Source organism: Pomacea canaliculata, linkage group LG3 (genome assembly GCF_003073045.1).
Source record: "Pomacea canaliculata isolate SZHN2017 linkage group LG3, ASM307304v1, whole genome shotgun sequence".
Classification (NCBI taxonomy): domain Eukaryota; kingdom Metazoa; phylum Mollusca; class Gastropoda; order Architaenioglossa; family Ampullariidae; genus Pomacea; species Pomacea canaliculata.
In genome coordinates, this window is record NC_037592.1 from 15,708,829 (window position 1) to 15,724,758 (window position 15,930).

The 15,930-nt window shown below is 37.5% G+C and overlaps 2 protein-coding genes across 2 annotated transcripts; one reads left to right on the plus strand and one right to left on the minus strand.

The window, feature by feature from the left end:
- LOC112559232 lies at positions 1 to 9,233 on the minus strand. Its single transcript, XM_025230295.1, has 7 exons — positions 9,142 to 9,233; positions 8,208 to 8,457; positions 7,471 to 7,555; positions 6,618 to 6,651; positions 5,535 to 5,618; positions 4,953 to 5,194; positions 1 to 3,076 (listed from the first exon to the last, which is right to left on the minus strand). Exons 2-7 carry the CDS (start codon positions 8,287 to 8,289, stop codon positions 1,843 to 1,845), a joined length of 1,761 nt encoding a protein of 586 aa, XP_025086080.1. The 5' UTR covers positions 8,290 to 8,457; positions 9,142 to 9,233; the 3' UTR covers positions 1 to 1,842.
- A 22-nt stretch (positions 9,234 to 9,255) lies between these two features.
- On the plus strand, positions 9,256 to 15,831 carry LOC112559233. The gene is made up of 6 exons (XM_025230296.1): positions 9,256 to 10,053; positions 10,552 to 10,663; positions 13,054 to 13,179; positions 13,766 to 13,934; positions 14,983 to 15,145; positions 15,443 to 15,831. The coding sequence occupies exons 1-6, from the start codon at positions 9,534 to 9,536 to the stop codon at positions 15,571 to 15,573; spliced, it is 1,221 nt and encodes a 406-aa protein (XP_025086081.1). The 5' UTR covers positions 9,256 to 9,533; the 3' UTR covers positions 15,574 to 15,831.
- The last annotated feature ends 99 nt before the right edge of the window (positions 15,832 to 15,930 follow it).

A 15,930-nucleotide genomic window follows, 5' to 3' on the forward strand; every position in this document is an offset into this window, starting at 1 on the left:
TGCTTGTTTGTTTTTTTCGTATTACTTTGCATTTTATGCCTCTGAAACGTGCGCCATACCATAAAGATTTGCATGTATTATTATATTATTTTTCATCTTAACAACATTGTATCCAGTACAATTAATTTAAATCCCTCTGTAACACGTACTTGTTTTCCCGACTTCCAGCATGTCTTTCCGTTCAAAGCATTTCATCTTATATTTTTAAAGCAAAAGGAATATGTATCAATCAAGATACTCTTTCTAAAAAGTTCCCCTTCCTTTTTCGAGATACACCCCTACAAACAACGCCACTTACAAAAAGATTTCAACAGACATGAGGATAGTGCACGGATTTTTAGTCAGTGTGAGAGATGGGATGAAATATATACTAATATGGCATAGCAATTTTGACCTCTATGTATGTAAGGTGATGTTTGTAGATGTATATTTCGAGAACGGAATATACCAAAATTCTGGGAAATATTATCTTGTACCGAGTTTTACCCAAGCATTAGGAGGAATGTACACCTTAGTCCTTCAAAACAAATCTATGTTTTTTTAAACATTAAAGCCTGGAATATCTTTGGGTCTATACAGTTGTGTTTATTCTGGAACGGTACCATACAACTGGAAGAGAGATATTTTTTCATGACCTACTGTTGCCCTCCTCCTTATGGCCAGTGATGTAAGCAGTAACAGTCCCAAAACCTTATCTGAAAGAGGTTCTAATTGGCACTTTAATTTTGTAACCACATTGCACGTTTAAAACAAATAAGGACACGGCGTGATCATATTTTCTGCTGTCCGTTAATTGCTAGCTTTAAATGACATCAGCACGACAAAAAAAAAAAAAACCCCTTGTGGAATAGCTCGAAATAACACATCGTATTCTGTATAATGTAGACCTCAGGTAATACAAACATACACGTACAGCTGCAATGGCTTTAACTGCTGAGATATTAAATATATTCTGTTATTAATCGTATTATATATATAGAGAGAGAGACTGATAAACTTTTACAGCAAACAAGTCAACCTCAGTATCAACTGCCTCACATAAGTAAAGGAGCTTAAAATACCACAAGAATTTCAGGGTGAAATAGATATAATTCACAACATTCTCCTGTATGTCCTGTTTGCCACTGTGCTTTCGAATACTATCGTCTGTGTAACTAATACACAAGATGACGAATGGTCATGAGTGGAATAAAACTGTTATCAAAGAACTAAAGATATGCGTTTTTCGCAGGTCTTTCTAAGCAGGCATGTAGACTCAAGTGCTAAAAACAGCGACAGTCTTACATTACTGAAGTCAGAATCCAATCGAATAGACGACAATTCCTACGAATCCTTTTCCCATATTATTTTATTAATGGGTCGCCTGCAACTGCTCATTGTCCACAAAATGTATATTTAGCAATGGATATATCTGACAGTCCAGCTCAGGCTATGTGCGATTTTGTTTGGGAACGCTTGCAATAGTGCCAGTTCCAAAGAATAGGCACATTGTTGTAGAATTAGCATCGCATTAATAACGCCTTTTAGTGTGTTGCCATGAGTGTGATCAGCAGCAACAGGGTTTGAAAAGCGTTTTGTCAGAGGCATGGGTAAACCGATTTGTGTCAGGTACCAATGACTCGGCGCATGGGTCCCTTCCATATCTCTCTGCCGGCTTGGTCTGTTGGGCACCATTTGAAGACAAGTTGGAGACGAGTCTCGACGGGTGACACTGAAGACATTCCGTGCTGGAGACTTCTCGAAGAAGGTTTAAGAGGAAGTTCTGCAAAAATTAGAACTTTTATCTGGAAGGGAGATATCTGAAGTTTTCCGGCAGGATTTTGAAGAACTCTGTGGCACATCCTAACGCTTGTGAAATTTGCGTTGACGATTGCGGAATTCTGGAGAAGATCGTTCTGGTGAATCCGGAAGAACCGTGCTGTGGCTGAAAGCTCTGAGAAGACTACTTACTCGACGTGTAGGAGAAGTGTCAACAAGGCATTCCGAACTCTCTGATACAGAACTCGTGAGTGTCGTGTCCATTTTCACACACATATGAATCAAACTCGGGGAGGATAATGAAGAACTACTTTTGGACGGTAAATAGTGCGTGCTTGGAGAAACGTCGCTAGTAACTTGTATTGGAGATTCGTTAATCAGGCGTCTGTCAAATTCTGGAGAACGTCTTTGCGACGCGTTCTCACAAATAGTGCACGAGCATGGACTGTCAGTAGTGGACATTTTCAAAGTTTTTTCCCCTCGATATGTTGAAGACTTGGAGGACAAAGCTGAACATTGGTCGCATTTTGGGCTGTCAGGGGTGGGGGTGCTGAAGGTTTTTTGAAGGCTCTTTGCTGTAGAGTTGTCAATTAAGCATCGACAGGGTTTTGGAGAAGAACATCGTGGTATATCTCGAGATATATGACATTTAGAACCCCATGGAACACTAGAAGCTTTCTGAAATCTTAATTGTCTACTTGTTGCAGAGTTATCAATCCGGCTTTGGCATGTGTTTGGAGAGCAGGTCTTAGAACGCATGGTAAAGAATTTCGGACGACCACCCTCGTGACCTTTTAGGGACCATGCTTGGAGCTCAGCCAGATCCTTTTTCCTCCAGTAGTCCCTCAAAGCCTGAACGACCATCTTATAATCATGTTCGGAAGACTTCTTGTTTTGAAATGACAGATAGGGTACATCTTTCTTCATCATCAAGCCTGCGTCAAAACTCTCTCTTCCGGATTCAGTAGGCTTGTTATGGCTGGCTGTCTTATTTTCGCTAATCACTGAATTTGCGCTATCGACGTTTTGTGGAGATGCCTGTAATTCTATAGAACCTAAGTGTTCCCTTGCGTTCTGAAACTTCGAATTTTTCGTTGCAATGAAGGGACTGTCTAAAGAGAACTTTCTGGATTCGTCGTGTTTCGTGGTTTCTGGGGTTCTTAAGTATTCTTGCGGGGATCTTTTGTTTCTTGAGACTCCAGTCGAATGGGAGTGAGGACTATTATTACTGTTTACGTGATAATTCATGTATGGTTCCTTTAGCGAGGAGTGATGTTGCGGTTGCTCCAAAGTGTTTACAGGGGATGAATCAAAGTATCTGAAACCATGAGTCACAAAAAAACTTTGCAACATTGTAGCATGAGACAGTGACATATCTAGTACTCTGATTATTGCAACCTGAAAGTAATATAAGTCGAATCCAATAAGACATTGACGTATACTGCTAGTGCACCTAATAATGGGAAATAGTATTTGTTGCTTGTTTGCTTGCTTCTTTTTTTCTACTTCAAACAGGATTGGGTTAGAGTTATTTGTGTTGGGGGTGACTGGAATATAAGAGGTGTAAGCAAAGACTATACCAATATCGCTAGTTCTGAATGCTTAAAATCTTTGGCTTCCCGTTTTATGACAGAAGAGAATTTGTTTAAGACTTTTGAACTAATTATAACCAAAGAAGAATTTAAACTTGGGTGTTTTGCTGGGACAATGGGTTAGAGATTCTCGCAAGTCATTGGCTGACTATTACATTGCCCAGGTGTGCATTATCGGTTGTCACGTTCACAATTCTGCTACTTATCAATGATGTTAGTGTATCGGGGCACTTATTGTGCTGGTAGATTCACAGCCCAACGTGAATGACCGTTAAGGCAAAATGTTACTGTTGCTTCGTCTGCATTGAACTGAAAGATATGTATGACGTCTTTTAAAAAAAAATTTTTGAATATGAAGAAACGATCTAATTTGGTTCTAAAGGAATAACTTTTTCTCTATTTTTGTTTTGACATTTCTTGTGCATTGTTAAATTGACTTTTGGATGCTATCGCAGGCTAGTTGTAAGGATGAATTAGCTGCTTGATTCATCACCAGTTTTGTGGATGGAACTGAAAAACCATTTATGCAACTTAACAGAATTACCTATTTGGGTTCATTCCACTGTTTACTGGAATACTCTGCCCAAATAAAAAAGCATCTGTAAGCAACTCACACACCTTGATAGATTTCCAATATACAAGTAGGCTACGTAGCCACCACGCCCGCGCCAAATAGAACCTCAAAACAACACTGCCCCAGACATAGCATAATAGGCACTGACGGGTGAACCAGCACTGATATACACACAAGTACGAAGATCACTGAAGGTAGTAAGGAAGCTGAAACTATCAACATCCAAGCATGTCCCACATCTACATGCCACAGAAAAACAGGATGCAGCTTGGACTATCCCCATGCCCCACTTCTAGATGCCACAGACAAACAGGATGCAGACAGTTCAGTCCAGAAAATGGCTGATTCAACGATGCAAACGTTATTCATCTGGAAATATCTAAATCTTTCAAATCAAGGCATCTCAAAATCGCAAACCATGCCAGTTAGGCGCAGTCTCTTTTTTTTTTTTTAAAAAAAAAGGCAACCAGAAGGTGCAGTCATTTCAACGATGATCCCAAGAGTCCGAAGAAAAATGGGTAAAGAGGTTTGGACAGTTAAATGATATGTTTGTATACAAAAAGTCTTTAATTATGGAGACACGCCTCGGATATTCCATCTCTGGTGAAGATGAGGAAATCATTGAATGAACTCTAGTTGTCAACCCAAGTGAAACGTTGCCTTGGGGCAAAGTGGGAAAACAAAGGGCATGTATCTTGTCTACAAAGTTGCGAAGTGGGGCTGAAGATTCCGTAAACATTGCTTTATATTCCTTTACTTTAGGTCATCTGTGACATTGGTTTAAAGCTACAGTTCCAAAGGTAAATCTGGGTCTGTGGTGTGTGGACACCGCTTTATTAGTGACACAAGCCCTTGACTTTCCTACGTTGCCCCAGGGTAACAACTTACCCTCCCTTAATAATTACTGCCCCAGGGAGTTACAGGGCTTAGTGTAAGGCCTGGTAATCTTATGAAATTTTGTATTGCAATTTTCAAGCCACATAGGTGTTTGCTTTCAATCAAACCTACATAATCGCTTTCATACTGACACTATGCTTGAACGTCGACCATTCGTTGGGCTAATCGACTCTGCTGTTGATGTTCCTGGCCACGTCTCTCTGTATTGCTTCGTAAATGGCTGTATCTCTGAATACCGATGTGTGCCTCTGTTATCATATACCCCCATCGGTATCTCTGAATACCGATGTGTGCCTCTGTGTGCAGTTGACTCTCTCTGTATCTGTGACTGCAGCTGTACGAAGTCATCCGAAAGGTCCGGATCTTGACAAATCTGAAAATAACAGGCTTTAGGTCACCGCTCTTTTATCCTTTACGTGTCAAGTTTCGCTTGCGACAAACTTCAGCTGTCTGTAATCGATGTTTGTAGCGCCCTTGTCTGCTACTGTTATAAAATGGGTGGAATGCAACATGTAAGCCAAAAATGAACTGATGCCATGAACGTACAGCAAGATGTCTAGTGTGTGCATAGTCTTGCCGCCACTAGCCAAGTGAGCTCTAAAAAGTACATGACAATCAAGGGCAAAAAGACATAATGAAAATTTGCACCAAATGATCGATCTTAAGAAAAGACATATGAAACGCATTAAGAAACGCAATACGTCAGATCTTACAATGTCTCTGAAGCTAGGTTTCGCGGCCGAGGGAATGCTGTCCAAGGACTTTCTGGTTACCCCGGCTTTTAACATCTTAGCCTCCTGGTAAACATGACACACACACAAAATACTAGTCCAGCGCATAAATAAACTCCGAACTTATGTTTCGTTATCCTTTCTAAAACTATAGTTTTCTCTTTAAGGTGTGAGACCTACGGGCTGAGACTGTTTTTTTTTTTTTTTTTTGGCTTAGTACCCAAATGAACGACATAAACTTAATATCTCAAACCCCGAGTTTTTTGCACTTAAAAATAAATAAATAGATATCCTCATGTATTTCCGTGTATGTCTGCGTACTCATTTATTTTATTCTACACTTTACTTATCAGCATATGACATATCGCGATGGTAATGGTCTGCGTTTATGCTACGACGAGAATGATGTTAGTTTCTCTTAACCAGCTTTCACAGCTTTCACAGCTCCACATAGTCTTTTCTATTCAGTTTCTTTCTCTTTCTGTTCTCTCTCTCTCTAGTTCTCTCATCGATTATAGTTCTTTTTTCTACTGATTTGCTAAAAATTACCAAAAAAGTTGTATCTCCAGCAAAAATAAACAATAGTAGATGCCATAAATGTTGACATAACATCAAAGTAATAGTGGTACATATGTAAGAAGGGTACGAAATATGGAAAACTTAAGGTTAACCCTAAATAACGTTTTAGTAAAATTGCTTTGGGAGGAAATAAAAGTTCATTTCTGTTTAATATTGTATGAAAAACAATCAGATAACTTCAAGACCTGGCAAGAAACTGATACTAGTGAATATAATTTTAAATCATCTCCGTCGTTGTATAAAAACTGTGTTGATATGGAACAGTAAAATGTTACATAGAGAAATTCATAAGGTGAAGTATCAAAAATGGCAGCCACGGTTTTTTATTATCAAAATTAATCTGAAATGCACAATTAAAAACGAGTCAATTTCTTTATGCCGCACATATCTGAGCATTGTTCTGCAGCCTTATGACGGTTTTGAGCCATCGGCCTGTTCTATATTACCAACTGTTTTATAGTTAGTACCCTTCCCATACATTATTACCTGGCGTAACAGTAATCGCCGATTATGGCACCATCTGTTTTAGACAAGAAAAAGTATGTCAGTATACGGTTTACTTGAGGTGTTACACTAAGCCATGCTATGATTTGATCAGGGTATTTCATGAACTGTAAATAAACGACAATTAACGAAAACATAATAACAAAAGTAAAAGGAAATAAAATGCATGAGTCTTTAAACAACGGCTAGATAGTTAATTACGATTAGTTTAAGGAAAATGTATTTAATTTTTAAAGGGCCAATTGATCTTTCTTTTAATTCAAATATACGCGTCCGCCAGATTCACAAGTTCCCGCTGCTAATAAAAGTGGAAGATTCGGCAACTTTAAAATATAATCCTTAAAAATCTGAGAAAATAAACCAAAAAAAAAAACCCAACTTATGTTGGAATTTCTGCATAATCTCATTAAAAATTTCGTTGTCATCTCCCTCGAGGTCTTATGCTTCAGCACAGTGAGAGGATACAAACAAAAATAAAGGGGTTAGGAACACAAACATAGGTCTTTCACGTAAACCTCGTGGTTTTTATGACCTGTCTAATAAACGCTGTTCAACTTACGAAAGTCCATGATTTTATCAGTGTTGAATGTTATCAGTGGGTTCATAAGCCTGCAAGTAGGAAGTTTCTGTTTCTCTCACATCTCTTTGCTTCTACTTTTCCCTTTTCTTCCCTCCTCTTTATTTTTTACAAAATGTTTTCTTCCTTCTAGATTGTATCGCTGCCATTATCTCTTTTTATTATCTTCACCTTTGAAGACATCGCTGATTTAAAGCTATAGCTTAAAAAATTAAATGTACTGTAGATATGAAAGAAAAATATTGACAAATTACTCACAGACAGCAGACAATAATAAACAGCAGAAGCAAAATTCCCATGATGCAGCTTATAGTGATGAGCACCCCCTCGGGATAAAGCACATCTAATTGAAAACAACCAAAGCACTAATAATTACAAAATTTAAAATATAAAACAAGACCATTAATGATTGATAAACATAACTGAAGCAAATCAGATTATGTTGTTAGTCTACGGTCCAACACAATTTTGTTAACAAGGTATAATTCAGTTGTGGCTACTAATTAAGGTGCGTTAAGCTTTTGACCTCCTAGTGACCATTTCGGAAGGATCCCAAGGTCGGATGACGTAAGTATGAGCCACTACCACAGCAGCAAACACTGATTAATCAGAAGTTTTCTATTTAAAATGCGTCAAAAATAGACACCAAATTTTTCAAGGGCGTTGAATTCGAAAGTTTGTAATAATACTTCTTGGATGCAAGAAAGTTTGTAATAATGCTGCTTGGATGTAAGGAAAAAATATTATTTATGATAAATTGGAACATTCACGAGTAGTTGTTGCAACTAGAAGTAGGGGTTGGGGGGGGGGTTCCAGCGATGCGACTTGAGTGGATATATTCATAATTTCTCTTTCCCTTATTTTCTAGTTTCGAAAATAGTTCATGTACAGAAAAGACATACGAGATATGTTGTTGCCCTCCTCTGTTTTCCAGTCTGCCTATTTAATTATGTATTTATTTTTCTTGCTATCTATCTTTCCCAAACTTAGAGCACCTTCGTATGACTTAACGACCACTTCGTTGGTGGCATCTTGCCCAGCCTCTTCCCCTTTATCCAGATCGTTTAAGTCCTCCATCTGTTCACGTCGTCCTCCCTCTTCTCTAGTCTTGATTGCTTGTCAGTGACACCCAGGAGCCGGTCGCCTCAGATGCCTTATGTAGCTAACTTCATTGAGGTCTTTGTCTTTTCGCTGCAGGAATAAGTAACGGCAGCAGTTCCATTTATGCTGCTTGCGATGATTAAGCTGCAACAAGGTATCTATGTAAGTGTTTCTCCTAAGTAGAAAGGACAGACTTACTGTCGAATTATGTAAGTCGTTCAGCATTTAGAAAATTTGTCTTTCCACATCCATAATATATAATCTGCTTAGTTACGCTTGAATCTTTGCGGATTTGTTTAAGCAGTCTCACGAATATTACTAATGAGGTCACTCGACTGTACGGATGCGACTTTATCCCCTTTGTAAACACCAATAAAGTTAAAATCGTGTGCATATGGCTAATCATTTGATGTGATGATTACACAAAAGGAAATGAAGTAAACATTTATCATCAGTCCTTGTCATATTCTTTAGCGTTTGTAGTCTTCAAATTTGGGCTTTGACAAACTTTTTCATAATTTCTATGATGTCCCACGTTTGTTAAAAGTAACGATGAAAAAAACGTTTCACATGATTTAATCAATTTCATTAAGATTTATTTTATGGGTGAAATTATAATAATAATCTGTCACTGTAAACTGACGATTTCTACACTTATAAAGCCCATGTATAGTCGCATCATGACCATTCTTCAAATTGGTCATTAATCTTATTTGATAGCTTTTCAAAGTTTAATTAATGGATTTCTGATGTCTGACATTCATCAGATTAAGTAAACTGCTCTTCTTTAATTCGTGTAAGAAAGAATTTGAATTATTTGAATGATACCTTCATCTGGCGTTACTTTCTCGTGTTTTCTTGGTCGTCTGCTCCGTAAACGATGACAGACGCGCCGTTGTAGTGCAAGGGAAGCGACTCTACATGACGTGGAGAAGCACTCTCGCGTGCTTGTTGGAATCTGAAAATTGCTGAAAGTTCGTCGCGAAAATGTGCGAATACTAACAGCGGAGAGATTCTGTGATTTTGCGTATTATAGTCTTTAACTTAATCTTATTTGATGCAGAGAGAAATAGCTTTGTGGACACTGTTAGCCAAGATTTTACAAAAGGTTGCCAAGGGTGTATGCTCTAAGGTACTCGGAGCGCATTATTCTCCGTGGTCTAATTTCTGCCTCTGAAAAGGGAATTAGAAGAAAGAGTTCTAGCCATTGCAGAATAGCCATGACACAATTTCCAAAGATATGCCTTTTTTATGGATTTGTGCGATTCCAAAGGAAGCAAATTTCTGCGATAAATCGTCTGCATATACGAAATGATTGCTCATTTTGTCCTTCAGTTAACATTAACATTTCTTTTCATAGAAAACAGCCGTATTTTCTAACAAGCACAAAGATGTTCCACGATGGCTTTAAACGGCATTCCTTCAAATCCATGACAGCTAGAAATAGTTCTTCTCTCTCATCAGAGACAGCTAACGAGAAGAAAGCAGCCATAATCCAGAGTAGCTTGCTGAAACAGCGTTTCATCTATGTCCAAACAAGCGTTGAAAGATGGCAAGACATACCAGGTGGTGTATTCCTGGACACTGCTTACCTTGACTCATCACCAGGAGACAGATTTAATCCTGGAGAACCGGTAGTAGTCGGTCTACATTCCAGTCCTGGTTCTTTCTATGACTTACAACCATTATTGGATGCCTGTGTAAAATCAGGATGCCGCGTTTTAGCACCATCCTTTCCAGGTGTGGCATTTATAGTTGCTGATCATCTCAGTTTACATCAGTCCATCTCTCTTCTTTTTTCTTTTCTCTTTCTTGTTATTAATTCATTCATTATCAACTTTCAAACGCAAAAATCATCTTCCCTTGTTTTAGACATTCAAGCTGTACCAACTACTAACCACATACTAAACATTTGAGTTCCAGTTGGCAGATGACTTCCAAGGTTTTTTTTTTTTTTTTGCTTTCTCTGGCTAGACAGTATGTTGTGTTGTTGACAGTGGTTTGCTTATGCTTGTTTGGGAATGGGTTTCCATGTAGCAGCAGACGATACTAAGCAGAAGAGCAATGATTAATCTACAACATACAACTCAAAATAAAGAATGTCTTAGACCACAGATACCAAAACAAGCAAAATGTCCATAACAGACACCACTTTTTCACCTGGTGTTAATCACTCTTTACTCGTGTACATTCTCCAATCACATTTATTGTGTACATTGAATATATGCTGTGTTGCAGGCCATGGTCTCACTGAAGGTGTTGAGAAAGAATATGATGATGTGTTTTCACATACCACAGATGAAAAAGCTGAGTTCATAATAGATTTTTTAAGCAACCTTGGTGTAGAAAGGTAAGTGGTAGAGATAATGGTATATTCAAATAATTCTTTTTACTGGTCATTTTGCTAGCCGTAAATACCTGAGATTTAAAAAACAATCTTTTTGGCTCTACTTGTTTCAAAGTGAGAAAAAGCATGTGTATTTTTGTATGCAATCATATGTAATGAAGTCCTATTTGGTTTGTCATGCATTTTTAGATAACATGAGTGCTGCAGCTTAAAATTTCAGCATTGTTAGATTGCACTCAGTGTTTGTTTCAGATCATACATAGTTCTTGAATTAACATGTTTTTTTTTGTGAAATGGGGATTTGGAGAAGAGAGAGATAAACTGGTGTATATAATATCAACAGCAGATTTTCAAATCAGTTTTCAAAATAGTTGTTCTTATGAATCAGTAATTAGCAAATGTGTTTTTAAAAGCTGCACATACATGTGAACAAAGCTTTACCATGTTGATTTTCTTCTTCCATACTTTAAAGAAGTATGATTGTTAAAAGAACCTGGTTCTCTCCTTCACCAGGCAGTCATGTCTAGTATTGTCTCTGCAGTACATGTGTCTCTTGCAAAACTTGATCTTTTGAGCCTGCCTGAAGTTTTTTTTTGCACTTATTAGATGTTCTGGGCTGTGCTTGTACTTGCTGACTTGTGCTAGTGCCTTGCACTTCTCTCTTTTCTTGCTATGGATTTCTGTTATTTGCTCCATCTTTTCTGTTGATGATGTTATCATGGTGCCAGTGATTATTCTCAAAGCTTGGTTCTGGACTTTGTCCATGGTCTGTTGGTGTATCTTGGCTGCTATCGTCCAATAGCTTGACTCATATTCAAGGTGGGGTCTTATTTATATTCAAGGTGCCGCTGGGCAATGAAGCTGCTTACCTCTTTGAGCTGTACCCTGTTCATAAAGACCAAATGCCTTTTTAAAGAGATGCTACAATACTTTGATAATAGTACCCTCAGCAAACTCCTAGTCATCTTTAAGCCAGGAAGTATTTTGCAGTTTGTTTCTATTTCTTCTTTTCTTATTTTGTTGGCTCTGAGGGATGGTGATATCACTTACTTTTGCATATGCTTGAGCAGATGCATTAGCAGTTTATTCAGTCAGTCCCTTTCCTTCTTCTTCAAGTGTGATCTTGTGTTTTAGTTAGACTCCATAAGTTGGTGATGTCTCACTCTTTGTGTTCAAGCTTGTGGTCATTTCTCCAGCTGCTTCTTTTTAGTTTCAGTTCAGTTCTCAGGAACTTATATTTCTTGTCATGAAGCTTGATATTGTTTTCTTAGCTAGGAGAGATCTTGGCCTTCTCTCATGATTTACTGAGCTCATGTGCCGTTTGTAGTTCACTTGTTCACTATGGTGTGTAGGAGGAATGTCATCCATGCAGAATGCCAGGTCTGGTGGTGGTGTTCTGAGCCAGTGGTGTGAGTAGAAGGTTGGTGTGTCTGTGAAATCGCTAACAAGGCTTCTATATCTTCTCCTCACTTGTCTAGGGTATCATATCCCCATCTCTGAGATAGGCTGTTAAAGTTTCCAGCAAAAAGGAAACCACTTTTGGGGACCAGTGTTGAGTGCCAGCATGTTATCATTGGAGCAATAGTAGTTGACTATATTGATGATGCTGCCTTGAGTAGTTATTTTGACTTTAATGTACTTCACATAATTTGTGTATTTTCTGCTTTCACTGACATTCAAGCTATTTCTAAGATCATCACTCCACCCTTCCTCCTGCCTTGTCTATCACTCCAGAAAGTCTTGTACGCACTGATTTTAAATGAGGTTACCTAATGCAATGCACCAACTGTATCCACTGTTGCTGTATGTGTGTGTATGTAAAGATAAAGAACTTAATTCACTGTAGTCAACATGTATATGTGTGTACTCATCTGTATATTGCTAGTGCATGTACCTTTATAGATCTTACCTGTAATTGCCCTTGTGGATTAAAAAAAAATTGTGGTTGACCCAGCTATTGGATGAGTACCTGATCCATTTAAAAGGAAAATGTTTGGGAAAAGGCAGTAAGAGAGAGGGAAGCTGAGCACCATCATCCTCACAAAAAGACCTGGCCTGAGAAAAGTTCACTTTCTGACACCTCATTCACCAATGACCAGAAAGTCTGGGGACTGACCATGCTTTATAAGCTTAATTTTTTAGTGGACCCCCATTGCTTACTCCAAATAAAATTCTTTTGGGGTTGGAAGAGGCTTAGAAAAATGGATGAAAATTACTCATATGAAGATCAGGGAATCTGGTTTCATTAACAAGAACTGCAGAATATGATAGTATAAATCAATCCTGAACTTGAAGTCTGTAGTCCTTTAGTTTTGAATTATTTCATGTCTGGAATGCCCGTGCAATGAGCAACAAATAAATTAAAATTAAGTCTTACCTTAAATCTTCTTCAGGGTGGACCTACTTATTGCCCATGGGGCAGCTTGCTATCCCGCCATGCAATTAGCCGCAGGAGCAAAGACATCTAAAATATTCAAGTCAGCTGCTTTTCTCTCTCCATGGCCACACCAGCCTTTCTAGTAAGCTGCCTTCTGATTTTTTGTGTCTGAAAGATCTGTTGCATGCAGGTTCTTGGCATCATTCACTTGATTCAGCCTGCTCTTTACATATAAAGCACAGTTTTCAGTGCTACGTTTTCTTTCCATAATTTATAGGTACTTTTCATGTGAGTTTTTTAGCACAGTAAAACCAGCCATGATTATTCTGATCTGCTTAAGTTTACAGATAATTATGCAGCTTGTAATGACAGTGTCAGACCAACTGGCAACATTTAGAGAAAAAAAAAATTGATTAGTGCAACAAATAGGACGAACTAACAACTAATGGAAACCACTTCCATTAATTACATTAACACTCTAGGTGAAGGATTATATGCACAGCAGTATTCCTTTATTTATGTTACCTGTTTATTTGAACATATTACTGATTGTCTAGGTTTGGGGGTTTTTTTTGTTTTTTTTTTTGAACATTTTAAAACATTAATGGTCATGCAGTTTAACATATTTGTATTGAAATGTGTTAACCAAAATTACCCTCAGTGATTAAGGTTTTGCAATCTTTTTCTTAATAAATAGATTTTGTTTTACTATTTTCTTCTTTCCCCAGTGCAGCAAGAACACAGAAGCTTCTGAAGTTACTCGGTGAGATGTGGGAGCGTCCATTTTATCGTCCTTTATCTCGTGCTCTCTCCAAGCTTATTCCATGTGCAAGCCAGTGTAAATCTTTGCAACGAATGACTTTGGTGAACACTTTGAAAGTAGTTGACTTTAGTGAGGTTAGCAAAAAAGATCTTTTATTCTACTAAGTGTTAGTTTGCATTAAACAGTAGAAAACAATAAAATGATCTGCTTAGATAAAATGAGAATAATAATAATAGTTAGGGGTTTGTTTCGTCGTTTGTTTACTGACATATATTGGACTGTGTCTGTGTGTGTGTGTGTGTTTTATGTACATTTTTGTGTACCTGTTACTTTATGTTTAATCTTTTTTCTTGTAAAGCACATTGAGCCTTCTTTTAAGTCGGGAAATGCGCTAAATTATTTCCCCTTATTATTATTGTTAATTAAACACTTACATCATGCAGCATCACAAAGGAGGTCACACTTTGCTGAGCAACAATAATAATGAAATGGCATTGAAAACACCAGATAACAATAATATGCTGACACCAAACACTTTTAGTCCCTGAGCCATAGGTCAAATAATGTGATAAGAACCATGCTAGAGTCTGGAAATGTTTTTGATTTAGTCTTCTGTATGTGTATGTGGAAAGAGGGGTACACTTTTGAAGCCATTCCACCTTTGTTCACATTTATCATGTTTTGTGATAACTAAATCATAGTACATTTCTTTAGAACTGAAGAATAACAATGTCTTTTTATTTTGTTTAGTTTTCTTTTTAATTGTGATGTTGTTGTTTTTATGAATATGGTTCCTTTGAGCAGGAACTTGTTTTTATATTTTGGGTAATCTAGAAAGTGTTGGAAAGTGCAAAAAATACACCAAATTAATAAGAGACCTATTTTACATTTTTCTTGAAGAACTGACATTGCATATTCCTGGCTTAACTCGAAACAAAATATGGCCTTGCAACTGTTGCGTTATGCTTGTCTCTTGAGCATCCTTGAATCTACCATTGTAATTTGTGCATTCTTATATTTATTTTTCGTGTACCTTTGCTATTATATGCATCATGTGTGCACAGCTGTGCAAGAGTCCTTGTTTGTGCAAAGTGCTACTAAAGAGAGGATGCCTTATACATACTATAATTATTATACCTTATTGTTATTACAGAGACATCTTGTCTTTGTCATGCCTTCCAGGTGGGTGGATTTGCCATCGCGATGGATGTAAAGAAGTATCCATTTGTGATGTTCTTTGCTGAAGATGACAGCTATATTCAGTCAAAATTTTCCTATGAGTTGGCAGACCTGATGGGTATTCAGGATAACAACATATATCACTTTACTGGACAGCTGCAAAAAGGTACTCATTTCCTCCTGAAACTTCATGGTGTGGTACATGTAGAAGTGTATTAGTAGTGGTGGTTTATTTATGTATACATGTAGAAGGTATTAATAATGCTGGTTTATTTATGTATACAAATGATCTCGATCACATTTAGCTCTGCTGTATGCCTGCAATATTGCAAACCGTACAGAACACTCACTTGAACTCTAAAAAAATCTGCAGTACCACAGGTATATATCAGGGTATATGTTAAGGCCTTTTCATTAAATCTGCGTGTTTTTCTTTTAATGGATTTTGTTTTGTTAAATACAGGCCAGGTACAGAATTTTCCAGCTTGCTTTGTGTTTGACAAGGGTGGACAAAATGTTCATCAGATGTATTCGGGCATCATCACTGCTGTCATCCTTGAGCTTCTGAATGCTGTTTACCCTAAATTGAGGTGATCAGAAAGGAAAATATCTGTTTTTGCCCATTTCCTTTAAAGTTTAAAAGCCCTTGTGTATATCTGTGTTTTCAGAATCTGTAATGCCTAAAAGAATTAAATGCATGTACATGTATGGAGTGTCATCATCATGTTATATAGTAACACTAGATCAGGTATATGATTTCTGTTACAGAAAACAGTGTAGCTTATTGTAAATATTGTACAGGTGTTTCCACACACCTGCAACTAACACATCAATAAAGATTTTGAAAATGCTCTTGTTCTGTAATATGATTCTTTTTTTCAGTTGTTTTAAAACTTGTGTAGTTTCTACAAGCAGCAAGTATTCACCAAGAAAATGCACCAGTCACAGAGA